The following is a 21,383-nucleotide window of genomic DNA, read 5'->3' on the forward strand; positions in this document are numbered from 1 at the left end:
GGTAAGCCCACTAGAAAGAATTTTTTTAAATAAGTGGTGTGGCTCTCTTTTTTCAGCCATGGTTGTTTCTGTTTCATGTTACAGTGTACGTGAAGGAAAATTGGAACATACACTTGCTCGAGACTTGGTTCCAGGTGATACAGTTTGCCTTTCTGTTGGGGACAGAGTTCCTGCTGATTTACGCTTGTTTGAGGTAAGTTTGGTGTTTTAATTTCTTTGGGTTGCTGTAACAAAATACCATAGCCTGGGTCGCTTATAAACAACAGAAAATTATTTCTCATAGTTCTGGAGGCTGGGAAATCCAAGATCAAGGGTCCAGCCCAGTTGCGTTCTGATGAGGGCCCTCTTCTGGTTCATAGCTGGTGCGTTCTCTCTGTCCTCACATGGTGGAAGGGGCTAGGGAGCTCTGAGGTCTCTTTTATAAGAACACTAATTCCATTTGTGAGAGCACCACCCTCATTACCTAACCACATCTGAAAAGTCACACCTAATACCTCATGTTTGAGAGTTAGGATTTCAGTATATAAAGTTTGAGGGGGGATACATATTCAGACCATAGGATTTGGTGATCTGTTTGTGAGAAGTGAAAATACTTGGATATGGACTAAAGGATAGACATTAGTAATTTTAAGAACTAATGCATAGTTGGTTTGGAAACTCTTGGTTTTCAAGTTTAAAATGTAACATATATAAACATGTCTTCTTTTCTTAAAATATATTAATCTTTACCACGGAGTCTTTTGAGGTGTCCATTAGTGAATCAGCTGATCTTTATGGAAAGGGTATGATAGGCCTTGTGGGAGACACAAAGATGATGTAAAGAGTTCTTGTGATCAGGGAACATACTATTTGTGTACATAAATCACTCACCATAAAATAAGATAGAAGCTGGTGAGTGACTAAGAGAAGTACAAAGAATGGAGTGTGAAAATTTAGAGAAAGGAGCATTTACTTCTGATTTCAGTGAAAATCAGATAATGCCTCAGACAGCATGGCTTTGGTGGTGAGAATTGAAAGGTTGAAGGGTAGTATTGGGAGAGATGAGGAAGACCACGAAGCAGCAGTATTCAGATCACTGTGAATGTCCCAGTATATAGTACCGGGCTAGAATATGTTAAGGGTAAAAAATGTGTGGTGGAATCAGATTCAGGGGGGCCTTGGATACAAAGCTCTACCTCAGATTTTATTGGTTAGGAATTAGCTTTGAAGGTCATATGCAGCTGGCAAATGATCTTACCTTAATCTGGCCACAGTGTGTAGAATAGATTGACGGACTAGAAAATGGAGTTAGGCATCTAGTTTAGCATGCCAGTCTCATCTACTTTGGAATTAACAGCCTATTCATTAACACCTATAGAGGTGACAGTCTTTCAATACTTACTGTGTCCCAAAATCTTAGTGTTCATAGGGGTTATGGAAAGCCTAAAGAACCTTTCTGAACTATAATAAGAACAGACTTCATTTAGTCCTGAAGTAATGGCCTTTTTTCCAAATACTTAAAATTTCTCCTTAGGAAGATACCAGATTGCTTTAATTGGTGAGTGGAAATAATTGATAATACAGCAAGTATTGGGAATATTGTTAATTTTGCTTTATTACTTTCTGCCCTTAGTTTATCTTTTTATATCTTTTTTTACTCATTTCCTCTCCTTTCTTTCTATTCCTAATACTTAGTTTATGAGAAAACCTTGGATTATTATTCCTTAGACATTCGGCAGGCCTGTCACTTGATATAAATCATCTTCCCTTTCCCCAGAGGGTCTTAATTTGAATTCATGGAGTTTATGTCATCATTTATTCTGGAGTCCTTCTCTTCCAGTTTAGAAGCAGACCTCCTCAGTGGGGTAGTAAAACGATGGTGTTCCCCATTACTTGAACATTTTGAGCAGTATAATGACATAGAAACTTTAAAACTCCATTTGACTTGGTAAAGTATTTTAGGGTTTTCATTTAAATAAGGGTTAATTGATCTAAGAATTAATTATTTCAGAGTTCATGTGCAAATAGGAAAAGACCAGAGTTCTGGATTAGTATGTATCGTAGCCACTTATCAAATATACTTTGAAGACTTACTGTGAGTTCAGTAAGGGAATTTTTCACCTTTTAAAGCTTGATGTTATAAAAATTGAAAGCATGTACTTTGTGGAGTAATTTGTTATTACTGTTTTTCCCTTACCTGTTAACTTTTCAGACACTTTCACTAACACATGTTTTATTTGGCAGTGATAAGGTTGATTTTCTTCTAGTTAATCCATGTTTATGTATATAGTTGAACATCTTTGATTCCCTCTATCACTTTCTGTCCTGTTCATTTTACCTATCACCTTGGTACCTCAAGCAGACTTTTACAACTTTTATGGTAGATTGAGATAACGTTCCTAAAAGATTTGAACCTTTTGTGCTGCTTCTACTAACCTAAGGCATAATAAAGCTGTTAAGGTCAGTTTCTCTTCTGGACACAGAGGCTACTAGCTTTTGGAATTAGGTTGGCTTATTGGAGTGTTATTTGCAGAATTTGGCTATGGTGATCTTTGGGTGATTTTTTTAAGGCTAGCTGGTCATTTGATGTTCTTGTATGAAATAAGCTCTTCGTTAAGATTTAAAGGAAACTAAGAACTCACATACCTTTGAGATATTATTAATATCTCAAAACAAAGTGTGTCAATTTCACTCTAGAAAAAGCAAAAGTATCTGGACTTTCATGGTGTATTTCTCTTCTTGTGGATGATGTAGTCTAAGACCAAGGTTGCCACATTAGCGTTGTCATGCTGCAACTCTAGGGTTCCTGTCATAAATTTTGAAGGTTCAGATTTTAACTATAAAACTTGCCTGGGCATTCAGTTGCATTTTGTCTGCAAGTTCAGTGATATGACTGCTACACAACCTTTATATGGTATTACCTGTTTGTAGGCTGTGTCTTAAGTCAGGTCAGGCTGCCATAATCAAATACCATAGACGGGGTGGGTTGAGTGATTCCTGTCTCTCTTCCACTTCCTATAAAGCCACTAATCCCATTATGAGGGCCTCACCCACACAAGCTCCTCTAACTCTAATTACCTCCGAAGGTAATTACTATCGTATTGGAAATTAAAGCTTCAGCATGAATTTTACTGTGACACAATTCAGTCCGCAGCAGGCTGAGACTGTCATTTGTAAATCCTTTTTAAAGAAGATTAGTATTGATAACTTAAGGAATTCTGTATTTTGTTTTTTTTGCCTGAGTCATTTTCCATAGCCAGGGAATGAACCAGTATGTGTTGGTGGTAGTGACCTTACTGTCACAGGATTTTTTTCTCCATCGGTGTCCGCGGTTTTTGGTCACATTGCTTCAAAGTATGAAGAGGTAGACCAGACAGAGTGGAAGGCCACAAAGCAAGGCTTATTGAGCAATAGCAAAGTGATAGTACAAAGCTCCCAAGGAGGGAGGGGATCCGAGAGGGTTGCCACTGGAATTTCTAAGTCTAGGGGTCTTAGAGTCAAAGGAAAAGAGGGTTTCTTTTTTCTATTGAAAATAACTTCTCTTGCTTTAACTTTCTAACTAAGCCTGAAATGTTCCTGAAATGTAGCAAGATTTTTCTTATACTTGAAGTTCTGAATGAGTAATTCCATTGACACTTTATTTTGTGGCTCACATGCTTGTGGGTAGCCTCTATCATTCTTTGAAACTGTCTTCAAGATCTAGACACTGGGTACAATTACCTTCTTTTTTTTTTTTTTTTTAATGTTTTTGATATAATTTTCTAAACGTAGCAAACTTTATTTTTTTATTTTTTAAAGATTTTATTTATTTATTTGACAGAGACACAGCGAGAGAGAGAACACAAGCAGAGGGAGTGGGAGAGGGAGAAGCAGGCTTCCCGCCGAGCAGGTAGCCCCATGCAGGGCTCGATCCCAGGACCCTGGGATCATGACCTGAGCCACAGGCAGACGCTTAACTACTGAGCCGCCCAGGCGCCCCCGTATCAAACTTTTTAAAGAGAACTACCAGTTATATGCCTGAGGGCCAAGAATTAGCCATTTTTATGACCCTAGATTATCAATTGGACCATTTAAACCTGGGCCAAAAGATATCTCCACTAGGAGTGAAAGCCTACTGGGGCCTTGCTCAGAAGTCCAAACTTAAAACAAGCTAATTGGCATTACATAGTGAGCCTTTTTTTTTTTTTTTTAAAGATTTTATTTATTTATTTGAGACAGAATGAGAGAGAGCACATGAGAGGGGGGAGGGTCAGAGGGAGAAGCAGGCTCCCCGCCGAGCAGGGAGCCCGATGCGGGACTCGATCCAGGGACTCCAGGATCATGACCTGAGCCGAAGGCAGTCGCTTAACCAACTGAGCCACCCAGGCGCTCGATAGTGAGCCTTTTAACATCACAGATCCATATACTTTGTTACAGCACAGTAGTTCAGCTCATTGAGTAGTTTTTGGTCTCTTTAGGGGTATTCCTTCCTATTCCTTAGTTCCCAAGTAAAAACCAAAGATAATGAGCACAGATCTACTTTGGCTACCTGCCATTGGAAGGAGTCAAAGGTAGTCTTCTTGACTGAAACTTTACTTAGCCTTTATGTCCCTTTCTGTAAAGCTCACGATTTTGCGAACCCTTTTGTTAAGAATCATTAATAAGCACCTTCCTCTGTGTTGGCTAATTTCATTAGAGGAGCTATCTTTCTGTGTCAGAGCATTCTGACTTCCTGAGTTACAAAATATATTTTCCATTTACTCAGTGAAAACCTTGATATTCTGGTGACACTCAGATTCTGATTTTGTTTGCTATGCTTTTTTTTTATATTTTTTTTTGAAAAAAAATCTTTTCAAACATTTGCTAAAATATAAGTGCATGTAATGATATGTTAAATTTACTTATTTTGGTAATGGAGCTGATTTAGGCAAAATGTAATGCCTTTCTTTGGAAATTGGTCTGTGTAATGAGGTCATTTTAGCCATCCGGTAAATGTTTTAGTATCATGTATAGAACACTGTACCAGGCTTTAGCGCTAGGAAGTGAAAAAGACACAATTTGTGCCCTTTCTACTGGGAGACACCAACATGCAAACAACTGTGATTCAAAGAATAAAATGTATCTTATGAATTGACCATATGAGCTTCGGTAAGCCACTTAACTAGGTCTTTGTTTTCTCACTGTGACAGAGTTGCCCCAGGGCATTATATCCTAACTTTTAAGGTGCATAGGAGTCATCTGGGCTCTGTTTTGGCAGCTCTGGGGTGGTGCCAAGATTCTGCATTCTTAACTAGCTCTTAGTCCATGCCAAAAGTGCTGGTCTATCTACCACATACAAAAAGATTAAAAACAAAACAAAACAAAAAAACAGCCCACAAAACTTCACTGAGATGTAATTCACATTCAACACAATTTACACATTTAAAATCTATCATTCAGTCACTTTCCATACAGTTTGAATTGTGCAACCATCACCACAGTGTTAACTGTAAAACATTTTTATCACTCCCAAAAGAACACCTTTACCTTTAGTAGTCACTATATTCTCTCCCCTTCCCCAGAGTCTGGTAGGCACTAATTTGCTTGCTCTGTCTGTGTACATGTACCTATTCTGGACATTTCATTATAAATGGAATTAAATACTATGAAGTCTTTTTTGTCTGGCTTATTTTAGTTAACCGTGTTTTCAGGGTTCATCCATGTTTTTGCACGTATCAATATATCATTGCTTTTTATTGCCAAATAGTATTCCATTGTACGTATATACCACACAATTGTAAATCCATTTACATTTAAAGTGATTATTATTATTATTTTTTAAAGATTTTATTTATTTATTTGACAGAGACACAGCAAGAGAGGGATCACAAGCAGGGGGGAGTGGGAAAGGGAGAAGCAGGCTTCCCGCGGAGCAGGGAGCCCGATGCGGGGCTTGATCCCAGGATCCTGGGATCATGACCTGAGCCGAAGGCAGACGCTTAACCATCTGAGCCACCCAGGCGTCCCTATTTGTTAAGTATATTATATAAATCAGGAAAAATAGAGGAGTTACAAAGTCAAAACACAATAATGCTGGCATTTATATTTCCCTGTGTAGTTACGTTTACTTGAGTTTATTTCTTCATATGGCTTTGAGTTACTTTCTGCTCTCCTTTTGTTTTAGCTTGAAGGACTCTACTTTAGCATTTCTTGTGGGGCATGTCTGCTAGCAGTGAATTTATCTTAGCTTTTGTTTAAGTGGGAATGTCTTAATTTTTCTTCATTTTTGAAAGATAGTTTTGCTGGATATAGACTTTTTGACATTTTTTTTTTTCCTATCAGCACTGTAGATATGTCTACTGGTTCTCACCACCATGGTTTCTAATAAGAAATGGGCTGCTAATCTTATTGAGGAGTACATGATGAGTTGCTTCATCTTTGCTGTTTTCAAGATTGCATCTTTGTCTTTCAGCAGTTTGATTATGTCTGCCAGTCTAAATGGCTTTGAGTTTTTCCTATTTGGAGTTTATTGAGCTTCTTTATATAGATTCATGTCTTTTAAATTTGGGAAGTTTTCTTTACATTATCTTTTCAAATATTCTTTCTGCACATTTCTTTTCTTTTTCCCCCTGAGACTGCATTTTATATTGGTATGTTTGATGATGTCCCACAGGTACCTTAAGCTCTTTTCATTTTTCTTTATATTTTTTTTCTCTCTGTCCTTCAGACTGGTTAATTTCAATTGTCCTGTCTTTTTGTTTGCTCGTTTTTATCTCCCTCCTTGTTCAGATCTGCTGTTGTACCCCTCCAGTTAACTTATCATTTCAGTTGTACTTTCAGCATCAGGATTTCTGTTTGTTTCCTTTTTATGTTTTCTTTCTCTCAGTTGATAGTCTTTTTTAAAAAATTGTTTTCCTGATTTCCTTTAGTTCTTTGTCCATGGTTTTCTTTAGTTTATTGAGCATATTTAAGACAGTTGATTTAAAGTCTTTCTAGTAAGTCCAGTGTCTGGCCTTGCTGAGGGATGATTTTTATCAGTCCATTTTTTTCTAGTGAATAGGTCATACTTTTGGGTTTTTTTTGTATTTGTAATTTTTTTTTTTTTAAAGATTTTATTTATTTATTTGAGAGAGAGAGAATGAGAGAGAGCACATGAGAGGGGTTAGGGTCAGAGGGAGAAGCAAACTCCCTGCTGAGCAGGGAGCCCGATGAGGGACTCGATCCAGGAACCCCAGGATCATGACCTGAGCCGAAGGCAGTCGCTTAACCAACTGAGCCACCCAGGTGCCCCTGTATTTGTAATTTTTTGTTGAAAACTTTGTATTTTGAATGTTACACTGTCATAATTCTGTACATTAGATTCTACCCTTCCTCAAGGTTTATTGCTTTTGATTTTTGAGGGTTTTAGTGTTTGAATTTGTTGAGTGACTTTTCTTTAAAAAAAAAATACAGGTTTTTTTTTTTTTTTTTTTTTGGTAGACTGTATTCCTTTTTGTGTGTGGTCTCTGACGTTTTTGTTCCATTATCTCAGCAGCTAGCCTTATCTTTCTCAAGTCAAAGAGGAAAAACAATTACTATTCTCTTGGTCTTTGTAGCTTGTCTTTGAGTTGGGGCACTTCTTGATCCTTGAGCCTAGGCTGTCTCCAATGCTGCCTTCACCTTCACCTTCACCTGCTTGTGTCAAATCCACAGATCTGTCAGGGTGCAAATCTAGGGTCTTCTCAGATTTTTCTGAGCACACATCTGGTTATAGGCATCCATTCTGCACTCTGTCTTCCCTGGTATATGTGGCAGCCCTTCCAAGCCCATATTCCCTCACAAAACTTCTCTTTGGCTTCTTTCTTCCCAGTCTTTTGGTTGTGTCTGCTGCTTGCCTTATTCCTAGTCCCTTGCCTGCTGGTATATGTCCTTAATCTTTTGGCAGACACCAAGAAAGTCACAGGCTGCATTGGAGTGGGGTGGTGAAATAAATATTAGCCTCTGCACCAGTCCCCTGGGGAACTGTCAGACAGGTTAAAACATGAAGTACAGTCCTTTAAGAACAAAGTCTTTTTTAGTCCCCAACTACCAGTAAGCTCCAACAGGAAGGCAAGCTTCTGTCCCCACAGCCAGCACTGCTTCTCTGGGCAGTGGGAGATGGTAGACAGGTAAAAAAAAATGCCACAGTGCCTTCTTACCAAAATTTAGCTGCCTTTTTCTTCATTAAGCACTTCCTTGGTTGTTTTAAGTTTTTGATTCGAGAGTTGATTCTGTCAGTTTTTGTCAGCCCATGATTGTTTTAGTAGAGGGACCAATTCTTTCAGTGCCCTATTCACAAGTTTTTATATCAACTTCAGTGTATTTTTTTGATAGGCCAACTTGATAAATTGATTACAGTATATTGCTCTCCCTCTTACTGTAATTTATCCCTGAAACTTTGGTTTTAAACGTTTCTGAATTGTCAAACTTATATACAGACTTGTAAAAAAAAAAAAAAAAGCGATTTTAAATTAGCTGTCAAAAGAAATGGAGTAGACTATTGGAGAAGGTATATGGTGTATTTGTGGAATTTAGAAACATTCCTGTTTACTAAAAACTGTTCGATGTAATCACTCATTTTGGTTTTGGAAAGGATGTATATTTCTGAAGTAGTATTGTTATTATACAGTTTGGAAACCCCATCCAGATGTAGAGCACTGGGAATGTTGGTTCTCTTAGATTGTATAAACTTGAGATGTGCTTAGGGTTTTATTGTCTTACTTGTATAGATCATTGGTTAAAAAGCAGTGTGAGCTGGGGTGCGGGGTTAGCTCAGATGGTTAAGCATCTGCCTTCAGCTCAGGTCATGATCCCGGGGTCCTGGGATCGAGCCCCACATCGGGCTCCCCGCTCAGCGGGGAGCCTGCTTCTCCCTCTCCCTCTGCTGTTCCCCTTGCTTGTGCTGTCTGACTCTGCCAAATAAATAAAATCTTTAAAAAAAAAAAAAAAAGGCAGTGTGAGCTGAGGAATGCTATTTATGTTTAAAATATTGAAGAGAAAACTTTGTTTTTTCATTAAGTCACTAGAATTCATTTTTTATTTTATTTTTTTTAAAGATTTTATTTATTTATTCATGAGAGACAGAAACAGAGGGAGAAGCAGGCTCCCAAGGAGCAGGAAGCCCGATGCGGGACTTGATCCCAGGACCCTGGGATCATGACCTGAGCTGAAGGCAGACACTTAACCATCTGAGCCACCCAGGCGCCCAAGTCACTAGAATTTAAAAAGACAATATGGGAGGGTTTGAAGTGAGACTTAGTCTCTTTGCTTTAAGAGTCTCATTTCATACTGTAGGAAAGCAAAAGTAGGTCCCTTTTTGAGATTTGGTTTCTTTAAATAGTCTTAGCAAAATATCCTAGAAATCATTGTTAACCAAATACTGGTCTTTAAGTTATTAGCAACTTGATCAAGTTGAATCTATCTAGCACTTAAGTCAGAAAGTTAACAACTCATGTTAATATTTACCATGGGATAAAATCCATTTCATGTAGGCCTTTTTAATAACACTTGGTTGTGATGCAGGTAGGTTGGGTTCAAGAACGCAGGGGATGCTCCCATAGGAGCAGCCAGGAGGGTTCTTGGCTTCATGCAGGATAGAAATCAAACAGGAGCAGGAGAAAGTGAAAAAAGAGTTTATTGAATAGTGTGAGTGACAGAGAATAGCATAGGGAGCATCTGGGAGACTTGAAAAGGAGAGGAGAATGAGTCTTGTCGTTGTCTGGGGTTAGGGGTTTATATAGGAAAGAGGTCTAGGGTACGTGTTCCTTCAGGGATCTTGGGTATGGTCCAATCAAGGGTGAGTGTCAGGTGAACAATAGGTGTTATTTCTGGCTCTTCTTGGATGTTGTGAGGTGTTTGGGGCCTAGGACAAACTCAGAGAGTGATTCACTTTCTTGCTTCCTCCTTGAAGTGGGAACATAGCTTCTTTGATTCAGAACATGAGTAAATGAGGCCTAACAGAAAAATAGCAGAGATGGAGTCTTTCTAAAATGGAGTCCCTTCAGCTATATTACTTTAGTTGATTAGGCTTTGATTGTTAATAAACTAGAGCTCATGAAGAAGTTTTAATTACATTTTCCTTCATTTGAATAAACAGTAAGAGGAATCCTAATTTTTGAGACCAAAAGTAAGAAATTTTGTCCTGATCAGGCATCTGCAAATGATTAGTTTGGAATTCTTTTCTGGGGAAAGAAAGCCATTTCTGATTTTCTTTTAATTCAAGACTAGAGAGGTAATTGATTTAGCAGCACACAGTATACCAAGCCTTTCTTTAGTTTAAGAACTTACTTGTAGCTGTCAGTTGTTCCATATTAACTGTAATTTTTTTAAGCAGTCATTTTTTGCTTTTTAGGAAAACTTTGTGACTTTGGCTTGTAGTTTCCTTCTGCTTAATGTTTTATAGGAATAATCCTGTGAAGTTTTTCAACCAGTTTTATTCTGTAGGTGTTAAATATTCAGATGTGGATTATGTATACATCTTGTTTCTTATTTATATTCCGACTTTTGAACTGTGTTGTGTCTTATTCACACCTCCAGTAGAGTGCCTGAGGAATAATGAAGAGAAAGTGAAACAGACAGTTTCCCTATTCATTAACAGCTCTTCTGAAGGTTTAACGTTTAAACTTCTGGCTAGAAGGCATGGAGCTGGCTGGTTCTTTGATTTCATTTTATCCTACCTTTCCCTTTCTCATAAATGCAATGGATAAATGACTCTAATATCTTTCTTCTCAGATGAATTAAGTTTTGACTTTGTTAAACTGTAATAGGCTTGCCTAATACATTAAATACCACCTTCTTAGAAATGACTTACTTCCCCTCATTTCCCCAAAACTACCTGCGGAAACTCTTGTAATCACCATTAAGAGAAAATAAGTTGTAACTTAGAAAATAATCTTGCTCAGGGCACCTGGCTGGCTCAGTTGGAAGAGCATGCAACTCTTGATTTTAGGGTCTTGAGTTTGAGCCCCACGTTGGATATAGAAATTACTTAAATAAATAAACTTAAAAAAATATTCTTGTTCAACAATTCTTGTTCAAAAGACAGTTGAGATCTGTGCAGTTTGCTACATTGTATGATTTGGACAAATTTTACTGATAATGTATTCTTTTTTTTTTTTTTAAAGTAAGCTCTAGGCCCAGTATGGGGCTCGAACTCAGGACCCTGATGTCAGGAGTCATATGCTCTATTGACTGAGCAATATATTGATAATATGTTCTTGATTTTTTTTACACATTGATAATTTTTATATATATATAAATTATAAGTTTATATAATACAAATATATATACATATATATAAAATAAAGATCTAAAGCTCCTTTTTTTTTCACATCAGTTTCTACACTAGACAGAGCTGACTGCTATTGTGCTAAAAATGATGTCTTTTCTTTGTAGAAAAACATGATTTAAACAAAAATTCCTATTAAATGGTTATTGAACTGCTAAGGTTGACACTGAAGGGCTAGCTCACTGACAGAGCCAATAAAGCTATGCTTTTCTTCCCTTTTTAAAAAGTCAGTTATTTTCGGGGCGCCTGGGTGTCTCAGTCGTTTAAGCATCTGCCTTTGGCTCAGGTCATGATCCCAGGATCCTGGTATGGAGCCCTGCGTCGGGCTCCCTGCTCAGCAGGGAGTCTGCTTCTCCTTTTCTCTCTCTCTCTCTCCCTCTGCCCCTCCCACTGTTCATTCTCTCTCTCAAATAAATAAAATCTTAAAAGAAGTCAGATTATTTTCATATTCTTTGTTTTGACAGACAACCACCAAATGTTAGTATTTATCCATGTTTAAGATTTATGTTTAAAGTAGAAAGTCTTCAATGGAAAAAACATTAATTTTGCCTTTCTCAGAGAGGAGGAGTTCTATAGATGTACACAGATATTTGTTTTTAAATATTAGCAGATCTTATTTCTAATTAAAAGTCAGAAAAATTACAGGCAGTTTTGATTTTTATAACAAGCATTGAAGAGGAGCTTGCCAAATAAAAACTTTTTTGTTGACTTGTAATTCATAATAATATAACTTTTAAATATATCTTTTCTTATTGTCTTCTAGAAGTAGTTACAAAACTAGGGAGGAGAAATAATTTGCAAATTGATTCTCTAAATAGTTAATAGGAATTCGGAGTTAATCTGTCAATGTTTGGGTTCGTCTCCATAGCTTACTATCTATATGATGTTGGCTGAGTTACTTAACCTTTCCAAGTGTCTATACAATAGCGGGGATGATAATAGTACCTACCTCATTGGAGTTGTTAGTAGCTAAGTAGTTGTTAGTAGATAACTTAGTATAGATATGTAGCAAAGTGCCTTGCAGATAGCAATGAAATATTAGCTGATTGTTTTTAGTACTAGCATCATCTTTGAAGAGCAACCTAACCTTTTTTTCTTACCTTGGTAATAGAATGTATTAGTGTGAAAAACTATATAGTCCTAAGTTTAATTTGGAAAGAAAAAGTCAAATAAGTATGTTCCTTTAATAAAGAAAAATTCCTTTGCCTTTGAACATGGTGGATTTTTTTTTTTAAATCTGTAGTTGAGTTAAGGTAATGAACCCAGATTTACCTGGCCTGTCTTTGCATACACAATTATAGAAAATGGGAAGCTTTTTAAAGACTAAAGGACAGGTGATCTGTGCTTTAAGGAAGACTTTTTATAAACCCATTTTGATACTAAAATCTGTAACATTTGTATTAAACTTTCAGGAAATACTAGCACAGTTTAGTGTCTTGGAAATAAGGTGATATAATTTATTTTCATTCTGAACATTTTTCAGCTGCATGATCTAATCCGTAAACTCTTGATTACATTTGCAAAGTTATGTGTCTACCTAGCACAGGAACACAGAGGGCATATTCCTACTCCAATAGTCTTTGTACTTTTTGCTTTCTTTGCCTAGAATCCTTTCATCCTCATTGTAGCCCATCCTTGGGGCCCTCATGGGGCAATCATGACTCTACAGAAGGGTTGTCTACTTTTGAAAGATGTTCTTTCCTTTATCTAAAATGTTACTCTCCATCCTTATGCATTTTTTCCTCATTACAAGGTATTATATTACACACTCTTGTTTGTTTATTTTTAGATGATTTTCCCATAAGAATAAGAGCTGAGGGCAGGAACTTAGTTTTACTGCTAATTTCCACTGTGTATGATATAGTACAGGGCCTGGCGTTAATAAATACTTTTTAAGTGAATGAATCAATGAGATTGTTCAAGTTAAAATATAGTTTTACTGTATAGATGGGGAGAATGCGTGATCCAATTTTTAATATTTATTTTCTATGAGATATTTATGCTCATGAAAAAATGAACCATTTAAAAAGATGAGATTTATTGTTTCCATCCCCCTACCCACCCCCTAAAAACCCCAGCAGGATTTCAAGTTTAGAGTATTTTGTACATAGTATGAGATGTCAATCAAGAGGCCTAATTGAGAACACCAGCTCAGTTTATAATAGCAAGACTGCGTAGTCATTAAACTGCTCTGGGTTCATTTCCTTACTTTGTTTCTTTTCTTTTTCTTTTTTTTTTAAAGATTTTATTTATTTATTTGACAGAGAGAGACACAGTGAGAGAGGGAACACAAGCATGGCGGAGTGGGAGAGGGAGAAGCAGGCTTCCTGTGGAGCAGAGAGCCCGATATGGGACTCGATCCCAGGACCCTGGGACCATGACCTGAGCCAAGGGCAGTTGCTTAACAACTGAGCCATCCAGGCGCCCTCCTTACCTTGTTTCTTTTCTAGGTTCTATCTCAGTGCCTGGTATATCGTTAAGGTAGTCAATAAATGTTTTTTGGGTGAGTGAATTAACCTATTAAAATGAGTAAAATCATGTACTGGGTCCTAGTTTCTCAAAGTATCCTAAAGATCCTAGAATGAGAGCTTCTGGAATAAAATGGATCAAAGAAATTTGTGAAACTCTATTCCATTGATTCTCAAAGTTAAATATGCCCCAGAGTCACCTGGAGTGCTTATAGTCTTTTAGGTTTACCCTCCCACCTCCGTATTTGAAGTAGGGTAGTGAATTTCTAACAAGTTCTGAGAAGGTAGGGAGATGTGATGCTGGTTATGCTGGTCCTGCTGGGACCACACTTTGACAACTCCTTTTGTATCTATTTCAGTTGAGGTGATTCACACTGACCTATTGAAGGTTTAAAGAAGCACTACCTAAGTAGGGGAAGCTGTTTAACTCTTAACCCAGTATTTCTAAAACTTATTCGACTCTAGTACCCATTCTGTGTGTGTGTGTGTGTGTGTGTGTGTGTGTGTGAGAGAGAGAGAGAGAGAGACAGACAGAGAGAGTGTCATCTGTCTATCACATTATACCCAATGTCTATGAACATCCTTGGAACTATTGTTGTGTGGGTCCTACTTTCAGAAACAAAGCCAGCTCACATCTGCAGTGTTTTCCACATGTAAAATGATGATTTTGTTTGTTTGTTTTGTTTTTGGCATGCTAGGGTAGGTGAAAACTTAATTAATTTGGCATGTTAGGGCAAGTGTTAGTAGTGAAACTCTCAGAAATTGAATCCTGTTGCACAGCTGGGAGATATGATATTCGTGATCTGCATGGAAACATTTATATACGTTTTTGATTTTTGCTGACATAAATTTGGGATAAATGTAAGGATGTATATAGCAAGCAGAGTTTCACGAAAATTGAGCCCAAAATGATGAAATGATTTCTTTCTCAGTACTTTTTTAAAAATCTTTTATTCATATTTCTCTTTCTGCATGTTTTTTTAATCTGCCAAACACATTTTCATAACTTCAGTTCATGGCAAAATTAGGAAGTAATATTTTATCATGAGAATTGTTTTCTCTAAAATCTCAGCTAGTGTTTCTTTTCTCTAGTTGTATTTTGAAATGTGGGCTAATCTTGTCTCCCACTATAGTGTTCTGTTTTGCATGCTGGATTTTGTTGACTTCACTGCATATTTTAAACATGGTTGTACTTATTCTGGTCTTCTTAGAGTAGTGGGTATAATAAAAGATTTCAGTAATGATCAGAAAGGGGATATTTGAGAAAGAAGTGATGGTTACAAACTCTTCAGATATTAAATGTAGCACAGAGAGTCTTCAAACTTGAACTTAATGGAGTACTTTATGTTCTCCAAGGCTGTGGATCTTTCCATTGATGAGTCCAGCTTGACAGGAGAGACAACACCTTGTTCTAAGGTGACCGCTCCTCAGCCGGCTGCAACTAATGGAGATCTTGCATCAAGAAGTAACATTGCCTTCATGGGAACACTGGTCAGATGTGGCAAAGCAAAGGTAATTTTTTCTCTTGTTTTGAAAGTAGCAGTTTCTTTGTTTTCAACCCTTTTTAAAGTTCTATTTGGTAATTTTATGTGTCTCTTTTTAAAAATATATGACGAAGGGGCACCTGGGTGGCTCAGTCGTTAAGTGTCTGCCTTCGGCTCAGGTCATGATCCCAGGGTCCTGGGATTGAACCCTGCATTGGGCTTCCTGCTCAGCAGGAAGCCTGCTTCTCCCTCTCCCACTCCCCCTGCTTGTGTTCCCTCTCTCGCTGTGTCTGTCAAATAAATAAATAAAAATCTTTAAAAAAATATATATGACGAAGAAATGACAGAATTGAACCTAACCCATAGCCACTATTTGTGAGACTAAGGCGCCTATGTCCCTGAGGTGTAATATGTCCATATTTCTGCCATTTGCCAGATAATGGAGCCTTAAAAACATAGTCCTCAGTATCTGTTCTTTTTTTTGTTTGTTTTAGATAGAAACAGCGGCACATGGATATGTTCATTACTAGTTAAATAAAAATTTAATTTATGATAATGGTACTGGCTATCATATTCTGAATATGTATCACTCACCTACTGATGGATTTTAGATATTTTGTTTCCTGGATTCTAATATTTCACAAATATAAAAGACATGATTCAGTAGCATTTGAGGGGAAAAAGAAAATACATTAAATGTCTCTCTTGAGTATAAGATAGTTTTGAATTTCAGAAATATTGATATAGACTAAGAATGGGCCTCAGAATTGGGTCAAGGCTTATACAGTAAGGCATAAATACTAGTGATCTATAGTAATATCACAAAGTTAATTTGCTATGGGAACCTTGGATATGAGTGTCAGTCATCTTGACTGTGGGCAAGGCTTTGGAGAAAGTGAATGAGAGGTTTTTGTTTTTTTTTGCTTGAGAGAGGTGATTCCATCTGAATGTAAATGTATTTTCCTGTTTTTCCCTTTAGGGTATTGTCATTGGAACAGGAGAAAATTCTGAATTTGGAGAGGTTTTTAAAATGATGCAAGCAGAAGAAGTAAGTACTTAATTTGTTAATGATGTTTTCATTTCAAATCTGAAATTCTCTATTACAAGTAGAGGAACAGAAAGTATTGGTGGATTATTTTATGTGCTATTGAAAGTAGTATTTTATTCAGAATATCACTCAGTTGTCTGTGTTTAAAAACATAATTGGAAAGACTGTATTTGAAAAGGCTTGAATTGACATTGTTAATATGCTAAAACTTTTTTTTTTTTTTAAAGATTTTATTTATTTATTTGACAGAGAGAGACACAGAGAGAGAGGGAACACAAGCAGGGGGAGTGGGAGAGGGAGAAGCAGGCTTCCCGCCAAGCAGGGAGCCCGATGCGGGGCTCGATCCCAGGACTCTGGGATCATGACCTGAGCTGAAGGCAGACGCTTAACCGACTGAGCCACCCAGGCGCCCTGCTAAAACATTTTGATAGTCATTGTTTATAGGAGATAAAGGTTTATAGCCAATTATTTATAGGGCTTATTCTTTTTAGAAATTAGCTTTATATTAATTTTAAAAATTACTAAATGGTATATTTGTCTTCTACCCAAATTCCCAACTTTATTTAATTCCAAGTAATGGGGGAAAAAGATTGTAAAGTAAAATAACCTGGAAGATATTCTTGTTTAAGGATATTGAAGATTAGTTCTCTCATTGAAAATACTTTCTTATAAAAAAGAAGTGGCATTCTACAAATGTCATATTCTCCCTGAGTCATCTGGATTTCTCAGGTAACCTGCCAAGATCCCAGTATGTGATGCAGTATATAAAACCATTCCAAGAAGCTTGGCAGTGAGGGAAGTGCTAGAGAAGGGAGTTAGCCGATCAGGGAGCCAGCTGGAGAAAAAGACTTGGAGCGAGCTTGTTTGTGGATATAGAAAGGAGAAGATTGGAAAAGTGAGGGGCAGTGAATGGTAATAAAGTCCTGGAGAAGCTGGTAGGGATAATAGATTTCTTCTCAAAAACAGGTATGGGGAGCATGGACCTTTTAAATAAGCAAGATTTTAAAAGTCTCAGCCTCAGTTTCCTCAGTAAAGGGAGTAATACTAACCTTAAGGGAGAGATGTGTATGTCATGGGTATGTTAAGAGCTAGCATGAATATGTCAAGCACTTAGCAGAGTCCCTGGCACCTATTTTATTTTACTAAATTTAGCTCATTGTAGTGACACTATTCTCCAATTTGTCAAGGCACCAAAAACCCCTCTGCAGAAGAGCATGGACCTTTTAGGAAAACAACTTTCCTTTTACTCCTTTGGTATAATAGGTAAGAGAAGAGTGAGTATGTATATCTCATCTATTTACTTAGGTTTTGTGTGTGTGTGTGTGTGTGTGTGTGTGTGTGTGTGGTAAGGGGGAGTTTAGATAGCTGCGTAAATTTGTTTATTCATTTAATTAATTAATTTTTAGCTTACTACTTTTTAAAAATTATAAAACCAGCCCCCAACCATTGTCCTTTCTACAAAGATAAATTAGAACTCCATGTAATTCCTATAATCAAGGAGCATTTCTATAAACATTTTTGTATTTGTCTTTCTAGTTTTCAGCAAAATGTTAGTAATGTTTTATGGACTATTTTTCCTTTTTTTGTTTCACATTTTCTTCATAAGCATCTTGTCATTAAATAGATGCTCATTAAATTGATGTCATGAAATAGGTGGTTGTATAGTACTCCATTATGTGGGAAAAAAATATCTTAGACTTCTTGAAGACATTTCTATGTTTTTTGAATTTTTAAAATTATGTAAATGATTCTTCAGTGAGGATATCTTATTAAATTCATAAAAGTAAAATTGGGTCAAAGAGTATCCATGTAATTTTCAAATTTTTGGCATATTTTTAAAGTTTTTTATTTATATTGCCAAATAATACCCTTCAACAGCAAGACAGAGGTATTACTCTTCCAGCACCCTTGCCAACTTTGTTGTCATTAACAGACAAAAGACTTCTCATTATTTTATTTCACAGTTCATTATAGAAAAACAGCACTTTCATCATATGTGTGTTGGTCCTTTTTATTTCATGACCTGCCAATCTGTCTTATCCCTTCTTTTGTGGCTTGAGTCTTAGGCTGGTAACAGCTCTTTGTATAATTAGGATATCCATCCTTTTATTACGTTTTTTCCCTCCAATTTTTAAATTCCCTTTGAGGGATAAATATAATAAACTTGGTACAGGAGAGAGAATAATTGAAACATCTTCTGATATAATTGTCCTATTAATCTCTGCAGTTATAGTTTCTTTGTTCAATTCATAAAGGCTATCCCAACCTCATGTTGTAGAAAGTGTTTATAAGTATATCTATTTAAACATCAATCTACGGCTTTAGTTATTATTTTTGACATTTAATTTTACTATTTAGAATTTATTTTAGTATAAGACTTAAGGTAGAGTTAATAACAGTTTTACTCAAAGGTTAATTATCCCAATACCATTAATTCTGTAGTCCATTCTTTATTCACTGAGTTGAAATGACATCTTTATCATACATTAAACACTTGAATCAATTTTGGAGTCCTTGCTCATTTAATTTTTCCATGATGTTATTTAATTTTTAATTTTTTAATGATTTTATATATTTATTTGTCAGAGAGAGAGAGAGAGAGCACACAAGCAGGGGGATCGGCAGGCAGAGGGAGAAGCAGGCTTCCCACTGAGCAGGGAGCCCAATGCGGGACTCAGTCCCAGGACCCTGTGAGCCAAAGGCAGACGCTTAACTGACTGAGCCACCCAGGTGTCCCTCCATGGTATTATTTTAATTATTCTTGTTAGCTGAAAGTTTCAAAATAATAATACAGTTTTAAGTTAAAGCAGATTTCTGCTATGCAGTTTCAGTTAAATAATTATTTAAATATTAATTCTATTGATCTCTCTGCCTTCATAGTAAAGTAGAATGTAGAAAGGTATTTCATTCCTCATTTTTAACTAGTAGGTAGTTAATTTGATTATTTGATTATTACTGTTTATTTTCTAGAATTTATAGGAATTTGATAAATCTAAGGGCATTTAGCCAATGAAATCTCCCCAGTTATATTAATGCTGTACCATGAAACCACCTCACTTTTAGTGATAAGAATCTTTCAACTTTATGATTATCTGGTTTTAATATAATGCATTAAACAATTTTTCTTGTTAGGATAGTATATGGAATAGGACAAAGGTTAAGATCAAAATCTGAGGTCAGCAGACTTTTTTTGGGGGGTGGGGTAAAGGGCCTGACAGTAAATATTTTAGCCTTTGGTCCTTACCAAAGTATTTCTAGTATTCTCTGATGGAAATGCTCACCTCTGCCATCAACAGGAAAGCATCATAGACAATATAGAAACAAATGGATGTGGCTATGTTCCAACAAACCTTATTTACAAAGGCATGCAGGAGGCTCACAGATTATAGCTTGCTGACCCCTGGTATAGTTCATTGAACATGATTTTTTTTGTTAGGATAGTATTTTGGATAGGATCTTAGAGTGTCACCATCTGGATTATTATTTTATAATTGTAGAAAGATGAAGAAAAACTTGTTTAAATGTTTATATTGAATACAATCTTGAAGTGGCTTTATTTTATTAAGTCTATAATGATACTATTTTTTCTCACAAAACGAGCGGTGCACTCCATCCCCCCCTTCATTTCAGTATATGTGCTGCCGAAGTGAGCACTCCGCCCCTTCATTTCAGAGACAAAGGTTAAAGCAGTGTATGTTGTTCGGTTTATGTTAATTGATTTTTAAAAAGATTATTTATTTATTTGACAGAGAGAGAGCACAAGTGGGGGGTGAGGTAAGCTGACATGGGGCTGGATCCCAGGACCCATGAGATCATGACCTGAGCCAAAGGCAGATGCTTAGTCGACTGAGCCACCCAGGCACCCCATATATTAATTGATTTTTTATTTGTAAATGCCATTAAAAATAGTAATTTTTAATTGTTAATGCAATTTTAGATATGTTAAGTAAGATAAATCACTCTTTGAGCCAACTCCTAATTAAGTATTCTTCTGTTTGTAGTACGAACTTTATAGTTATACATATTGCCTGGATATTTAGTTAAGGGAAGTAAAGTTCCAGGGTTTATTTTTGCAAAGCTGTTAATAAATAGAAGATCTATATGTCTTACTCTGCCTTCTTTTTTTCTCCCGTTGTATGAAAATACTGGTAATATTTTCTTATAGTGGGAATCCTCAGATATTATTGCTTTAAGGGGGGGTGGGTGGCAGCAGTGGTAACAAAAGGTAAAACTGTGTGTGTGTGTGTGGTGTGTGCATATACAGCATTGACTTTAAGCAGCATTAATTTTAATCTCCCCTGCTTAATGGATTTTTGTAAAATCATGTAATTGTGATCTGATGCACCTTCCTTTATGTCAGGGGACTTTTTGGCTGCCCTCAGCTTGTTAGTCTATCCCATCTATACTTACGTGATTATATATAAAGGGAAACATAGTTATTTGATTTTTGTTCCAGGTATCATCATGTTGGTTGGCTGGTTACTAGGAAAAGATATCCTGGAAATGTTTACTATTAGTGTAAGGTAAGTTCTAATCATTTGTTTATAAACTGAGGTCTCTTTTTCCTCTCTTATTTCTCTAATAGGCATAGGTTATATTCCATTATGGAGGTATTATATGAGCAGAAAAGAGAATAGTGTCTCTACTTAAATAGTTCAGAATTCATGTATTGAAATGAATTCTAGGAAAATGAAAACCTACATATATAGCAGAAGAAAACCTGCACCAGATGTCTGGTATTATCAGTCTAATACTGCATTTTTATATATCAATAGACAAGGATTGCCTAACTGAAAACTAGCAGCATGAAAGAGAAAGACCATAATAATAGAAATTGAATAATCAGTCTCAGAGGAAAATGAAAATTTGAAGAAATAGCAGAAAAATTTAGAAAGCATTTTAATTTTCAGAGATCTGTGAAGAAACTGCATTCATGATAAACATTACTTAGAAGGATCAGAGGACAAAAAGAGTTTTTAGAAATTATGATTTTAACTGCTAAAATTAAAAATTCAGTATAAGGGCTGTAATGTAAAGTCAAAGAGGGATCCCCCAAAAATCAGGTAAAATGTCCAAAACAGAGAATGAAATAAAAGTGACAAAGAGAATAATTTAATAAATGCCATATCTACCCAATAGGA

General features: G+C 36.4%; 1 protein-coding gene across 13 annotated transcripts in view; it reads left to right on the forward strand.

Annotated features, from left to right (window-relative positions):
- ATP2C1 (ATPase secretory pathway Ca2+ transporting 1) overlaps window positions 1-21,383 on the forward strand; it is a 158,162-nt gene that overhangs the window by 86,910 nt on the left and 49,869 nt on the right. For all 13 annotated transcript variants that reach the window (XR_014139750.1, XR_014139751.1, XR_014139752.1 and 10 more), the window contains 5 exons: window positions 85-193; window positions 15,067-15,222; window positions 16,174-16,242; window positions 17,430-17,505; window positions 20,699-20,765. Coding sequence is in view for 9 of the 13 variants with exons in the window: in XM_081801879.1 (XP_081658005.1) it covers window positions 85-193; window positions 15,067-15,222; window positions 16,174-16,242; window positions 17,430-17,505; window positions 20,699-20,765 (477 nt within the window). In the remaining 4 variants the exon portion in view is untranslated. The remainder of the gene's footprint in view (window positions 1-84; window positions 194-15,066; window positions 15,223-16,173; window positions 16,243-17,429; window positions 17,506-20,698; window positions 20,766-21,383) is intronic.

Source organism: Leptonychotes weddellii, chromosome 1 (genome assembly GCF_054177405.1).
Source record: "Leptonychotes weddellii isolate Sample4059 chromosome 1, ASM5417740v2, whole genome shotgun sequence".
NCBI classification, from domain to species: Eukaryota; Metazoa; Chordata; class Mammalia; order Carnivora; family Phocidae; genus Leptonychotes; species Leptonychotes weddellii.